Source organism: Bactrocera oleae, chromosome 3 (genome assembly GCF_042242935.1).
Source record: "Bactrocera oleae isolate idBacOlea1 chromosome 3, idBacOlea1, whole genome shotgun sequence".
Taxonomy (NCBI): Eukaryota; Metazoa; Arthropoda; class Insecta; order Diptera; family Tephritidae; genus Bactrocera; species Bactrocera oleae.
The window spans coordinates 36,537,760-36,552,959 of NC_091537.1; the positions used below are offsets into that span (position 1 = coordinate 36,537,760).

A 15,200-nucleotide genomic window follows, 5' to 3' on the forward strand; every position below is an offset into this window, starting at 1 on the left:
TGTGCAATTGACCTATGTTTTCGCTGAAATTTATGCAATAAAATATAAATAAAATCTGTCAAGAAGTGTCTTACACATAACAAAGTATCTTCTATTTATTCTGTCAATCAGTCAATTAAAAATTATTAACTGTCACTATTGTTACGTGAGAATAAATGAGTTATCCTAACCTTACTTTATTACTTTACTTACCTGCCGTATCGATGATTTAAAGAAACGATATGCGATAATGAGTATATGATATCCAACTCGAATCACATATGTTCTCTGGTATAACACGCTGCCAAATTCACGAATTTCACGCCAGCCCGAAACAAAATGTAATTTAAAGTTTTTATTCAAAGATCATCCTGACCGCAACACCACAGAGACAAAACAAACAAACACTTTTTTTTCTCTCACGCGCAATCAGTGTTGTCAATGCCAATTCTGTCTCAAAGGCCGACAGCAGCCAACTAGCGAAACCAACAAAAAAAATATAGTTTGATTTCATAACTTCTAAAGTATATGAGATTAAAAATAAGAAATAAATAGGAACAACAATAATTAGCTGGTTACAATTGATTCGATGTTTTATGAGAATACATCGAGTGAATCAACCGTTTTTTAAAACATCGGATAGATTCGATTCATCGAACTATAAGCATCGAGTGAATTTGATGCATCGATGTATATCGAATATCCCTAATACAATGTTTCGTGCTTAACTGAGCACATGTGCATTGTATAAATCTACAAGTAGCCAATCTTAAGATTTTCACTAATACACAATCAAAAATATCCCACTTGGTACGGGTTGCCTCGAAAATTCTACTACTAAAATCACACTTGGTACGGGTTGCCAACCAATATTCTGCTACTAAAACGTCCAAATGACAGAAATCTGCTATAATGTGTTGCCGTGTTATGTTTTAAAATTTATAACTTTAAGAATGTTCTTATTACATATTCAAATATTTTTCGGTTGTTTTAATTCCTAAAGTTTAAATTTACATTTTATTATTTAAATTAATATTTATTGTGTTGAAATATTATTAAATGTTTCCAATTTTATCAAATATATTATTTTATAATTGAATTGTACCTGATTTTTATTTATATTTATTTTCGTTTTTGTTTAAATCAAGTTGAATATTTCAACTTATATTGTTAATGCTATTGTTATTCATGAACCTGATTCATGTACCTTATTTTATGTATAGGTATATCTTTTCGAGTTATAATTGTTATGAAAAGTAGATTGTTTTAGAACTGTATATATTAAATGGGTGAATATAGGCCTCCTGGGTAACCGAACAATCAAAAGAGATCGGTAACGCGCCTATATTGCAACCTCAGAGGTGGTGAGGTAAAGCAATAGATATATAATAGTCTTTTGTTTCGAAAATTTTCTTGAAAGTTTTCATTATTATTTTCATAACAAATACATGTTCATAAACAAATTGTTAAACTACATCCTTTTATTTAAAACTCTGTGTCAAAAAAAGGCATATTCGATCAGGTGATCACGGCTGTTTCACACACATAGGAAAACAGCTGATTCTTTGGTTACTTGTAAGCTTATATAATGCTCACGTGAGAATTGATATTAATTTCGTTAGTCGATTTAAAACAAAACATTTTAATATAAATATAGGATAATTTAACATCAAAATGGGAAATCAGCATGGAAAGAATGAACAAAAATTGCACTTTACAACCGATCAAATTAAAATACTGGAATCCTCCTTTCGAGCTTGTGGAATACATTCGGAAAAATTACAAAAGGAGAAGTTATTGGTAAACAGTAAGAGGATAAAATATCAAACAAAATTGTCACATTATATACATATAAGCAAAATTAAACAAAGGGTGCTTGAGATTTAGAATAGCATCCTCCGAATTCGGGGTTAAAATGGGTATGAACGGATAGAGTCCAGATTAACAAAATATTTACATTAGTTGCCGCTGACTAATGGGATTTAAGATATTTGCATATAAAGTTCAAAAATTCAACTATTTTATGCCGAAGGCCGCCAACGCAAAAAGGATTACTACAAGAAAGAACCGAGCACACGTCGGTATTGGACCAACCAGAGTTATTTTTTGTCCTGTGTTTGACAGATCAGGATTATTTTTTTGAAGCGCAGACGAAGTCCGCCTGTGCGGAATATCTAATAATGTGTTATTTATTTCTTGCTATTGCGGTATTATCTGTTTTCTTTATTCCTTTTTAAAAATATATAACGCTGATTATATCATTAAAGTCATTTTTGCGCCATTCAATATAAAATGAATGTGTAGAGACGAATTTGTGAAGTGGATATAAAAGTAAAAATTCATTATAAATTAAAAAAACACGTACCTTAAATAGTGATCGATTTAAATTTAAATCTGTCAATATGGAACCTATTTGTTATTGTGCATATAACGAAAATTGTGTAAAAATAAAATGCTATTTTAAAGCAAATATTTCACTTATTAATATAAAATAAATATGTAGAAACATTGTAGTGGTGTGTTAGTATATAATAAGTGCATAATATAAAAGAAGAGTTAACCAAAAATCGAGAAACTGTAATATAAAATTTTCAACTTAATATGTAAATATCTCGAAAACTAAAGGTTTCCGTCGGCAATAATTATAATAATAATAAATATTATATATATATATATTCGTGATTTTGAGGATCGTCTCTATTCAACCATACCCTCTTAACCCTGAAAGCGTGGGATGGTATACTAAAGTTTCCCATCACCTCTATACGTATATACAAAGGGTTAAAGTTACTAGAAACTGGATTGCTTTGTATAAAAAGCATCTAATTGAGATAGGAAGAAAGACAGGGCTTACTCAATTCCCACAACAGCCGGTTCTGCGATACCGGAATTGACCCGGATTTTATCCGGCCAAGGGCTGTTATTTCGACGATCTAACCCTGTTTGGATCGGTAAGTTTTAGATTAAGTTTGTCGTCATTGGAGCAACGCCTAGCAGCAGGGTTGCTCCGTATCCTCCTGACCCGTGCTGGCATCGAGTCCAACCCGGGCCCCGAGGAATTCTACTGCTGCGTATGCGCAAAAAGGCTCCATCCAAATTCCACCTCGGTTAGGTGCAATACATGCAATGGATGGAGCCATCTTAAGACCTGCTCGGGCCTTAAGACACACAGGGAGTGGACCACGAGCTCACACAGACAGCATAACTCCAAATCAGGCATTCCTGCCTGTCAAACGATCGTAGGGGGATGGAGCTAGCGGAACAGATAGACGATTCGACATTCTGCACAATGAACGACGAAGCGCCCACCAGAATTATGGGCACCTGTAATAGCTCGCCAGATATTACCATCGCTAGCGGTGGTCTGATAAATAGTATAACCTGGCGACCTATGCTAACTCTTGCATCAGACCATCTGCCCATAATTATCTCGATCGAGAAACCTCTTGACTTTGTTTCTGTGGATAACCGCACTTATGTTAACTTTAACAAAGCTAACTGGGTCGGCTTCACAGAATTTACTGAAAGCACCTTCAACTCACTATCCATTCCTACGGACGTCATCGTTGGCGAGCGTCAATTCCGCAAGGTGATCGCTGCTGCTACTGCTCGCTTCATACCGGCTGCAAGAATAGCGGAACTCCGCCCTAATTTCTCAGCCGAAGCAGCTGTATTAGCAAATGAGCGCGACACCTTATGCCATGCCGATCCCTGTGATCCCCGAATAAGGGATCTCGATTTGGAGATTCGGCAAATGGTAAATCATCATAAGCGGACAAAATGGATAGAGCACCTGAAGTCCTGCAACCTCTCCACCGGTTTAAGTAAGCTTTGTACCACTGTCAAGGCCTTGTCTAATCCGAAGAGACATGACGACTGGGTTGAAATTCAATTGGACATGCCTCCTCGGACCCGAAGAAGTGAGCGAGCTATTTTAGCCGGCAGTTTACATAGCACCCTTCGACCGACAAGGCCAAACGATGTGTTACCCGACGGCTGCGCAAAATGCCAAAAGACTGCGCACCACTTATTTTCACCGATGGGGAGGTTCAGAATGTCATCAAAGAGGCCAAATCATCTAAATCCATTGGCCCTGACGGAATAAGCATGCTGATGCTAAAGCATCTACACTCGACTTGAGTAAGATACCTCACCAAGGTCCTCAACTTGTCGATGTCCACTCTTCAAATACCCGATGTGTGGAAAGTCGGAAAAGTGGTCCCACTGCTCAAACCTGGGAAACCCGCCAACAAAAGGGAGTCTTATCGCCCGATAACTCTCCTTTCCCCAGTAGTGAAGACACTTGAGGCCTTGTTACTCCCGTCATTTACCCACCACCTGAGCCTAGCAGACCATCAGCATGGCTTCCGTAAAGTGCACAGTACCACCAAACACACAGATAGTTCATGGCCTGAACCAGAAGCCACCCTGCGAGAGGACGATTCTCGTAGCGTTGGACTTGTCAAAAGCTTTTGACACAGTCAATCACGCAACGCTACTTGAGGACCTGGCACAATCAACGCTCCCTCCAGGGCTGAAGCGGTGGACCATGAACTATCTGAGCGGTCGGCACTCATCCGTACTATTTCGAGGTCAAAACTCCAAACTCAGGAAAATTAAACAGGGGGTTCCGCAGGGCGGTGTCCTCTCCCCGCTTCTGTTTAATTTCTATATTTCAAAACTCCCCCAGCCACCAGCGGGAATTTCAATGACCTCGTACGCAGATGACTGAACGATATTGACGTCGGGCAATGGAATCGATGGCATGTGTTCAAAAGTAAACGGCTACCTCTCCGATCTTTCTCGCTTCTTTTCTGCAAGGAACCTAACACTCTCCCCCACTAAATCCACAGCGACCATCTTCACCAATTGGACGAAGGAGTACAGACTGGACCTGAACATTTCAGTCGATGGCACAAAAATTCCGAGAGTAAATAACCCTAAAATTTTAGGCGTCACTTTGGACAGTCTGTGCTCTTTCACTCCTCATACGACCGCGATAACTGCCAAAGTACAGAGCCGCAACAAAATCCTCAAGTCGCTTGCCGGCAGCTCATGGGGAAAAGACAAAGAAACGTTGTTGGCAACATACAAGGCAATCGGCCGCAATATGGTCGCCTGGATGCAGTGACACGCAGAATAAGAAGCTTCAGACTTGTCAGAACACTGCACTCCGGACTATCACGGGATGCCTCTTGATGTCTCCAATCGAACACCTACATAGCGAGGCCCGTATGCTTCCGGTTAAGGAACATAACGAGCTCCTCTCCAAGCAGTTTCTGCTGGGATGTTTTCGCAGAAACCACCCCTGCAGTCGCCTGCTTGTAGCGGAGCCGCCTCCTAGGAACATCAAGAGGTCCTTCCTTGACTACGTCCACGACATTAGACAGTACGCCGACCAGACTTTGGACGCAACTAACTTCAGACAGGCACTGACCGCCATTCACAGTGGAGCCATTAACACCTTCACCGACTCCCTCTCAGTGAATGGCGTAATACGAGTCAAACCACCACCCATTGCATACACAGAGCTCGAGTTGCCTCGCGAATCTAGAGTGACCCTCGCGCAACTTCGTTCTGGATACTGTAGCAGGTTAAACTCCTACCTATCCAGAATAGACCCTGACATACCAAACACATGTCCTGCATGCAATGAGTCTCCGCATGACACTAACCACCTCTTTGCATGCCCAACAAACCCCACTCATCTAACACCCCTCTCCCTATGGTCCGACCCCGTCGAAACAGCTCGTTTCCTGGGCCTTCCGTTAGATGACCTCGACGACAACGAATCTAGAATTTATCACCCAAACGGGGATTAGACAATCGTTACAACAAAAACAACAACAACAGGGTTTACTTAGATTTGACATCGGAGTCGAAGTTTAATAAAATATTGGGCGAAAATATAAGTGAAATTTTTTGTAGGTCGTAGATTTAATGATATACGGGTTCATCTATATCTTATTTCCCAGCGTGTATCCACGGTGGCTATATATACATAGTTCTGTAAATATTAGCGAATAATACGCCGAATGAAGAACATAATACGCTTTTGATTTATATTTAGACAGCAGTCATAAGACCATATATAATACCCAAAATAGGTTTAATGTGCATATCTCCTAAACCGCTATTGCTATAATAACAAAATTCACTGGAAGCAAATGTTTTTAGAACCTCTACCTACAGTGTGAAAATAGTTGAAATCGGGTGGCAACTCCGCCCACTCCCCATATAACGGTACTGTTAAAAACTACTAAACGCGCGATAAATCAAGCACTAAACACGCCAGAGACATTAAGTTTTATCTCTGGGATGGTATGAGATGACTTTATAGGAACCGCGTTCAAAAGTAGACAGTGGGCGTGGCACCGCCCACTTTTAGGTGAAAACCCATATCTTGGGATCTGCTTAACCGATTTCAACCAAATTCGGTATAACGTTTGTATAACGTTCTTTTTATATTTCTATGTCATAGTGCGAAAATGGGCGAAATCGGACTACAACCACGCCTACTTTCCATATAACACCATTCCATCTGATTCTTTCACTTTCCACTATGCAAATCAGGCAACAATGACTGTATCGGGATAAAACTTTGCGTGAATAATGCGATTAAAGTAGGCCACCTTGTGGCCAAAAATTGTCTAAATCGAACCGAAACTGTTTAAGCCCCTAAGTACTAAATATGTGGACCCCAGTGCCTATAGTTGACCTTCTACCGAAAATATCAGTCAATCCACAAAGAAATCTCAAACGAGTATACTATTTGACTTTGCGAGAGTATAAAATGTTCGGTTACATCCGAACTTAGCCCTTCCTTACTTGTTTTCAATTCATTTACAAAAGATGTCAATAGGTAACACACGTCATTTTGCAAATCACAAAAATACGTACGGGATGATAGAACAAATTCGAATCAACGACAAATTACCAGAAGCAACTAGACAGCGTATTCGTAGTTGCCAGAATGTTCTAGAGGCCAAGCAGCGAAAGACCTGGACGTGCGTATGTCAACACGGGTGTCCTCACAGTCAAAGGTGTTGTCACAGTTGGAAGAGAAGGAAGCGTGTGAACCAGTAAAAGGGTCCTCACAGTCAGAAGAGCAAGAAGCTTGTATATCAGCACAAGTGTCCTTACAGTTAGAAGAGCAGGAAGCGTGTATACCAGCAAAAGTGTCTTCGCAGTCGGAAAAGTAGAAAGCGTGTGTACCAGTACAAAGATTCTTACAAGAAGAAGAGCAAGAAGCTTGTATAACAGCACAAGTGTCCTTACAGTGGAATAGCAGGAACAAATTAAACCTGAAACGGATGACCCTTTGCAAGAAGGTCCAGAATTGGAAGGTGTACAACGAGTGGAGAAATAAATTCAGAAAGCTCAGTCGCAAAAGCATATTGGTCAGAGCGGAGCAGTTTAAAGTGTTTGTGTGGCTGCTTGCATCGAGTATGGAAAAGCGGAAATGGTCAAACCTCCCGAGTACTTATGGTTGTTCCAAAAGTTAGGATTCCTGAAGTCCTTAACGTGCAGTACAAAGGTCCAAGAGGAGGGTACTTGAGAATCACGAAAACCTTGGAGAAATTGAAGCAAAGGTTTTATAAAACTGGTTGTCGTCAATCAGCTATGGAAAGGGTTGCGAAATATGCTGAGTACATTGTAGCAAAAGGATCAAAGTCCAGGAGTCGTGGCCAGATGAAACAGTACAATTCCAATACAATAAAGATGCTCCATTTCCCACCAATAAATAAGGAAATGGTCATGTTTTGGTAGTCAAGTATCATTCAACGAATGGCCAGAATTATACCCAATTCCTAATCAAGAGGCTGAATCAGTGGCGAACTCATTTATCAACAAGTGGGTAGCGAGATTCGGTGTTCCAATGGAATTACGATCTGACCAAGAATGGTATCTCGAGTCAGCTTTCAAGTGATGTATCAGAAACTTTGTATTCGGAAAGCGGATGGAATGGACTGCAAGAAGAAAAGGACGGCTAAGGAAGTTAACACCAACCGTTCCCACGACAGTCGGGTCAACGTAACCGGAACGGATTTATTCCGGCCAAGGACTGTCAACTCGGCAGAATTCTGCCGATACAACAACAACAACAAGTTAACACCAATCTAGAAGACGAGATGGGGGACATAAAAGCTTTGTGTTTGGTACCGCGAATATGTCTAATCGTTACGATCAGACTTAGGTGAAGAGCAGTGTGACGAACACGGATGATAGAACAAAATGGAATCAACGATAAATTGCCAGAAGCAACTAGACAGCGAATTCGTAGTTGCCAGAATGTTCTAGAGGCGAAGTTTTGTTCAATATCTATTATATAAGGGCTGCCAGATTGTTCTAGTTAGAGTGTTGTCGTGTCAAGAGCAAGTGAGATATAAGCAAGAAGTTGCAAGCTCGGATAATAAGTAGTTAGGCGTTAAGTCGTTGGAATTAGAAATAAAGATAAGTGATAGCCAATAAATTGGGACTTTTATTTAACAAACCAGTGATCGAACTTAAAAGTGAATTGTAGGTAGACGATTTATAGAGAAATCCGTTACAATATCAAACAGCGTGACTAGAAAGAAAAAAATTATTTTGAATTATAATAAAAATGGAGTTACTTTTACTTTTATATTTACATAAAATATTAAGATGCTTTCATATTTATTTTTTTTAACCGCAAATGATTTAGCTCGAATATCATTTTTCAATTTATTTAAAACAAGAAATGGAATTTATTCATAAATGCTTTGTAATTAATTTAATTTGGACTACAAAAATTACGGCTTTTTAATTATTCCCGATAGTTTAGGAACTTCCCGTCATACATTTGGTCTTGAAAATATTAATAGCGGGTATTCAATACATTCTTATGAATCAGGGAATTCCCGTCGTAAGATTTCCTTTCAAAATATTAATAGCGGATGTTCTAAATATTGTTCTACCACTTTCATGGTAATTCTTTGTAAGCAAAATATGATTTGCACAATTTTATTAAAAGGAACGACAGTAAAACTCGACTCGAGTTGCTAGACTCTTTAATTTCTATTGCGTACTTTTTACCGAAAATATCAGTCAACCTGTGAGATATGTATATTATTGAAACTTGAAAAGAGTTTTCTCAAGCTTTGATACTTGCAAGTTGCAAGAGTATAAAACGTTCGGTTACACCCGAACTTAGCCCTTTCTCACTTGTTCATTACTACAATTTGCTTTATGTCCGAGATGTTTACATTAAAATCCACTTAATTAACTTTGATATGTGACATAATTTCAATCAAAGAGGCAAAATTTAATAGAGTTTTGTGTACAGCAGAAAAATATTTACAAAAGAATGAAAATGAGTGTATTATAACTGTGACAGACATACTTGTACAACAATACACTTGTATCATGGTATGTTTTTACTACGTTGATGACACACATTGAAATGTAGTACCATAAATCCAAATACAACTATCTGTTTCGTTGGCAATAGAATTTTAAAATAGTAAGGAAGGGCTAAGTTCAGTTGTTATCGAGGATTTTATACTCTTGCAACTTGGAAGTATCAAAGGCGGCGAAATATCTTCAGGTGTTGGGAAAATCTATATTAAACAAGTAAGGAATTAATAAGTTCTGCTGTAACTGAAGATTTCATACTCTAGCAACTTGCTAGGATCAAAGCCGGGGAAGTACCTTCAGGTGTTGGCAAAACTTTATCGAAGTCGTGAATGTATTACAATAAAATTTGGTATCTTATTAACTTTTATTGAAGATCATTGACTAAATTAGTTTTATAACAATATTTTACTTCCTTTCAGCGAAAATTATATTAAAATCGTCCTCAAACAAGACGTATCTAACATAAACTAAATCGAAGAGACTAAATTTAATATAATGATGTGATGTGCAAAACATCAACCAGAAGATTGCAATTCATTACGCTAGGGATATCAGACCAATTCCATTCATATCCAGCACTAAACCACATAATTTAGCAAAGCTTATCACACGTTATGAACAACCTAAATGGTTTAAAGACAAGTGGATAGTCGTTAATTCTTATATGGAGTATATTGGGGGCCGAAAAGATCTGCACAAACATTTGATGTCACTCAAGTATACTCGAGGACGTATTATATTTTCAAGCAATTTTATCTAAGGGATGGCGTTATTGTCCACAGTACTAGTGTTACGTGTCGCATCATGTCATACTATACGGCGCTGAAAACGTGTTTATTCGCGCTAAAAGTTTGTCTTTGACAGTTTTTCGATTGATTTACTCAGTTCGTTTTGAGCGCTCGTCAAAGATGGACACCAACAAAGAGAAAATTCGCCATATTTTACAATTTTTCTTCGATCAAAGCGAAAAAGCAGCCAAGGCGGTTGAAAACATTAGTTTAGTTTATGGGCCCGATACTGTAAACGAACGTGTAGCACAAAAGTGATTTGCTAGGTTCCGTTCCGGTAATTTCGATGTTAAAGATACACCACGCGTCGGGAGGCCTGTCGTCGAAAATTGCAATAAGATCATGGAAATAGTGGAAACAGACCGTCACGTGAGCACTTATTTAATAGCTGAGGAACTAAAGATAAGCCAGAAAACCATTTGGAACCATTTGCATAACCTTGGATTCAAAAAGGAGCTCGATGTTTGGGTGTCACACGAACTAACGCAAAAAAAATGATCGCCAGAATCTCCTGGAGCTCGGATGGGAGGTTCAAATGCACCCACCTTATAGTCCGGACCTGGCACCAAGTGATTACCATCTTTTCCTGTCCATGGCGAACGCGCTTAATGGTGAGAAGTTGGCCTCAAGAGAGGCCTGTGAAAATTGGCTCTCCGAGTTTTTTCGCAGTCTTCTACGAGAGGGGTATAATGAAGTTGGCATCTCGTTGGCAACAAGTTTACGAACAAATCGGCGCATATTTGACTTAAATCGGACAAATGTACACAAAGTTAGGCGAGTTCAAATCCGGGTGATACTCTGCCCGTTCTATTAAAATCCCCGTTAAATCTAATTCTAACTGTAACGAAATTAGGTTTATAACATTATTATAACATTCCCATATTACGGTGTGCGAATTCGGTCTACAACCACACCTATTTCTCATATAAAACTATTTTAAACTTCTGATGCTGTCACTTCACAGTATAGAAATTGAGAGCCAATAAAGATATCAGGTTAAAACTTTGCAAAAATAGTGCCGTTTAGATGTGCCATCTACCTTGTTCAAAAATTACTTACAGTAGCTATGTGTTATTTTATTTTTTTTAAGTAATGAAATATTCAAATTATTCTTACATGAGTTTTGAACACATGCTTATGCTTTGAAATATACTTTTATTATCTATGAATTGTTTTGACTTTTAACAAAAAAAGTATCTCTGTTCGTCTCCTGATTCTTATCTACCTCCCCGCCAATTTTCATACAAATCGGTTCAGCCGTACTTGAGTTATAAATAGTGTAACTAACACGACTTTCTTTAATATACTATATACAAATATTGCAAAATCTACGGTAATTTTTAAAAAGGGCCTTTGTTAGGACTTCTGCAGGAAAAAACGAATAACTGCAAATTTTCAAGTCTTTTCGTGCTGTGGTTTGGACGTTCTACGGGTACATAACGAAATAGCGTTTCTTTTTATATATAAGATACCTTAGACTTAATTAACATTTAAATATGGTATATAACTCATACACTGACCGACATCAGCTTTGTTAGAATAACGAAAATCATTATATGTAGTATATGTGAGTTTGGGTAGTTCGTTGACCAATTTCACATATTTTCGGCATTAAACTATAAAATATTCCGTAGTATACGTTCAGATAATTTTGCTAACATATACGGTATAAAGCCAACCGGAACTTTGAAAATCTTATATAAGATATATTGAATAATATAGAAGGGGAGAAATTGGCCCGATTTAATCTATTTTTGACATTACTACATATTATTAACAGAAAAAGATGCTCTCTGAGTTTTATTAAAGTACCGCACATATCAACACCAATATATGCGGTATAAAGTCACCTAGTTGTTTTGAAAATCCTGGTATTAGTTATATGTGGTCTAAGTTGGTACATCTGTCGTGAGAACACATATAAAGTTACAAGCCATTCTGTCAATTAATTCTTTGTTTACAAGCCATTTGAAGTGTCAGAGTATTTTTTTAATATGGAAAAGATTGAATATCGCGAAGTGATCATATTCTTTGTTTTGAAAGATTTAAAAGCAAACGAAATTAAAGTCATTAATATTGTTAGTACAGATCCAAGTTTGACTAAGCATAAAATTGCTAATGCCATAGGCATCTTAGATGAACGAGTACTTCATATTTTACATGGAGAATTACATATGAAAAAGCTGTCGCACACGTTAACAATTTAACAAAAACTGCATCGAAAACAAATTTGTCAGCAAAATTTGGACCGTTTCAAGCAGAATAAAACCAAATTCTTGAGTAATTTTTTAACTATTGATGAGATTTGGATCTACCACCATGATCCTAAATTGAGACAAGAACGTTTACAGTGGACTCAAGCTGGTTGTTCAGCTCCAAAGCAGGTGAAGTCACAACGATCAGCAAAGAAGGTTATGGCATCAGTTTTTTGGGATGCAAAAGGAATTTTTTTGATTGATTATCTGCAGAAAGGTAAAATAATCAACTTTGAATCTTATTGCAGCCTTTTGGATTAGCTGTGTTTAAATAGATACACTATTTATTGAGGATCACACACCACAGACTTATAATTAAAGTCGCTTTATTTTAAAGAAAAACTCCGTATCTCGATATATAATACGTTTTGATTTATTCCGTAATATAAGAACAGTGTTTTATAATAATAATTTATTTTTTTCGGCGCTCTAACCCTGTTTGGATCGATAACTATACTCTCGCAACCTGTTGCTACAGAGTATAAAAGTTTTGTTCACCTAACGGTTGTTTGTATCACCTAAAACTAATCGAGATAGATATAGGGTTATGTATATATAAATGATCAGGATAAAGAGACGAGTTGAAATCCGGTTGACTGTCTGTCCGTCCGTCCGTCCGTGCAAGCTCTAACTTGAGCAAAAATTGAGATATCTTTATGAAACTTGGTAGACATGTTTCTTGGTACCGTGAGACGGTTGGTATTGCAGATGGGCGTAATCGGACCACTGCCACGCCCACAAAACGTCATTAATCAAAAACAAATAAATTGACAACTAAGCTCCGCAATAAGATACAAGAGTGTTATTTGGTACACAGGAGGGGCATCTGCAGTTAAAAATTTTTTTTTAAGTGGTCGTGGTCCCGCCCCTAATAGGTTTAACCGCTAATGCTATAATCACAAAATTCACTGGAAGCACCTACAGAGTGAAAATAGTTTAAATCGGATGGCAACTCCGCCCACTCCCCATATAACGGTACTGTTAAAAAATACTAAAAGTGTGATAAGCCAAGCACTAAACACGCCAGATACAGTAAATTTTACTTCTGGGATGGTAGGAGAGACTTTATATGAACCGCGTTCAAAATTAGACAGTGGGCGTGGCACAGCCCACTTTTAGGTGAAAACCCATATCTTGGGATCTGCTTAACCGATTTCAACCAAATTCGGTGCATTACGTTCTTTTTATATTTCTATGTCATAGTCATCGGACTACAACCACGCCTATTTCCCATATAATACCATTTTCAATTCCATCTGATTCTTTCACTTTCTACTATGCATATCAAGCAACAATGATTATATCGGGGTAAAACTTTGCGTGAATAATACGTTTAATGTATGCCACCTTGTGACCAAAAATTGTCTAAATCGAACCAAAACTGTTCAAGCCCCTAAGTACTAAATATGTGGACCCCAGTGCCTATAGTTGACCTTCTATCGAAAATATCAGTCAATCCACAAAGAAATCTCAAACGAGTATACCATTTGACTTTGCGAGAGTATAAAATGTTCGGATACATCCGAACTTAGCCCTTCCTTACTTGTTTCTAGGTTAAGTTTGTCGTCAATGCAGCAACTCCTAGCAGCAGGCTTACTCCGTATCCTCCTGACCCGTGCTGGCATCGAGTCCAACCCGTGCCCCGAGGAATTTTTCTGCTGCGTTTGCGCTAGAAGGCTCCATCCAAACTCCACCTCGGTTCGGTGCAATACATGAAATGGATGGAGCCATCTTAAGACCTGCTCAGGCCTTAAGACCCATAGGGAGTGGACCACAAGTTACGTGGCCCCATGCTGCCAACGCAATACTGCGACACCTGCCTCAACGGCTGTGCAACCAGCACCTTGTTCGCGCACTGCGCCGCCACTCCAGTCAAGTGGCCAAGATAGGACCTCTACAGCCCTAAGGAGCTCACACAGGCAGCATGACTCCCAGTCTGACCAACCCCCCTCTACCTTCATCCCGCTCTAATCCTCGCGCGAGAAACACTCAACAACTGGTTCCTCGCACAGTCTGTTCCGTGTGTCATATCGTAATACGTCGGAATGTCACATTAGTCAAATGCAATTCTTGTACTGCTGTAGGAATCTGCCCCGCAACCACATACAGTGGCGTCGCCATTCAACACCACAGTGCAACAACCGCCCATGCGGATATTAGAGCTGCATCACCACCTACACGCATCCCCCTCACCCCTAGGATCACAACCAGATACCGGCACCTGTAATAGCTCGCCAGATATTACCATCGCTAGCGGTGGTCTGATAAATAGTATAACCTGGCGACCTATGCTAACTCTCGCAAAAGACCATCTGTCCATAATTATCTCGATCGACACCCCCCGACTTTATTTCTATGGATAACCGCACCTTCATTAACTTTAATAAAGCTAACTGGGTCGGCTTCACAGAATTTACCGAGAGCACCTTCAACGCACTATCGCACATTGCTACGGTCGTCGTCGTTGGCGAGCGTCAATTCCGCAAGGTGCTGCTACTGCTCGGTTCATACCGGTTGGAAGAATCGCGGAACTCCGCCCAAATTTCCCAGCTGAAGCAGCTGTATTAGCTAACTTAACTCTTATCGTCCGATAACACTCCTTTCCCCAGTAGTGAAGACACTTGAAGCTTTGCTACTCCCGACATTCACTCCCCACCTGAGTCTAGCAGAACATAAGCATGGCTTCCGAAAAGTGCACAGCACCACCACAGCACTTTGCATCATAAACGCCCAGATAGCTCATGGCCTAAACCAGAAGCCACCCTGCGAGAGGACGATCCTCGTAGCGTTGGACTTGTCG

The 15,200-nt window shown here is 39.1% G+C and overlaps 1 protein-coding gene across 4 annotated transcripts in view; it reads left to right on the top strand.

Moving 5' to 3' along the window:
• Positions 1–1,556: 1,556 nt before the first annotated feature.
• The window catches only part of LOC106623159 (MTOR-associated protein MEAK7), a 53,021-nt gene continuing 39,377 nt past the window's right edge, over positions 1,557–15,200 (top strand). For 2 of the 4 annotated variants that reach the window (XM_036370382.2, XM_036370383.2), the window contains exon 1: positions 1,647–1,779. In XM_036370382.2, coding sequence (XP_036226275.2) covers positions 1,667–1,779 — 113 coding nt within the window. In that variant the 5' untranslated portion in view covers positions 1,647–1,666. Of the gene's footprint in view, positions 1,576–1,636; positions 1,787–15,200 lie in introns of those variants that run through there. The other 2 variants (XM_036370385.2, XM_036370390.2) reach the window with 2 other exon arrangements.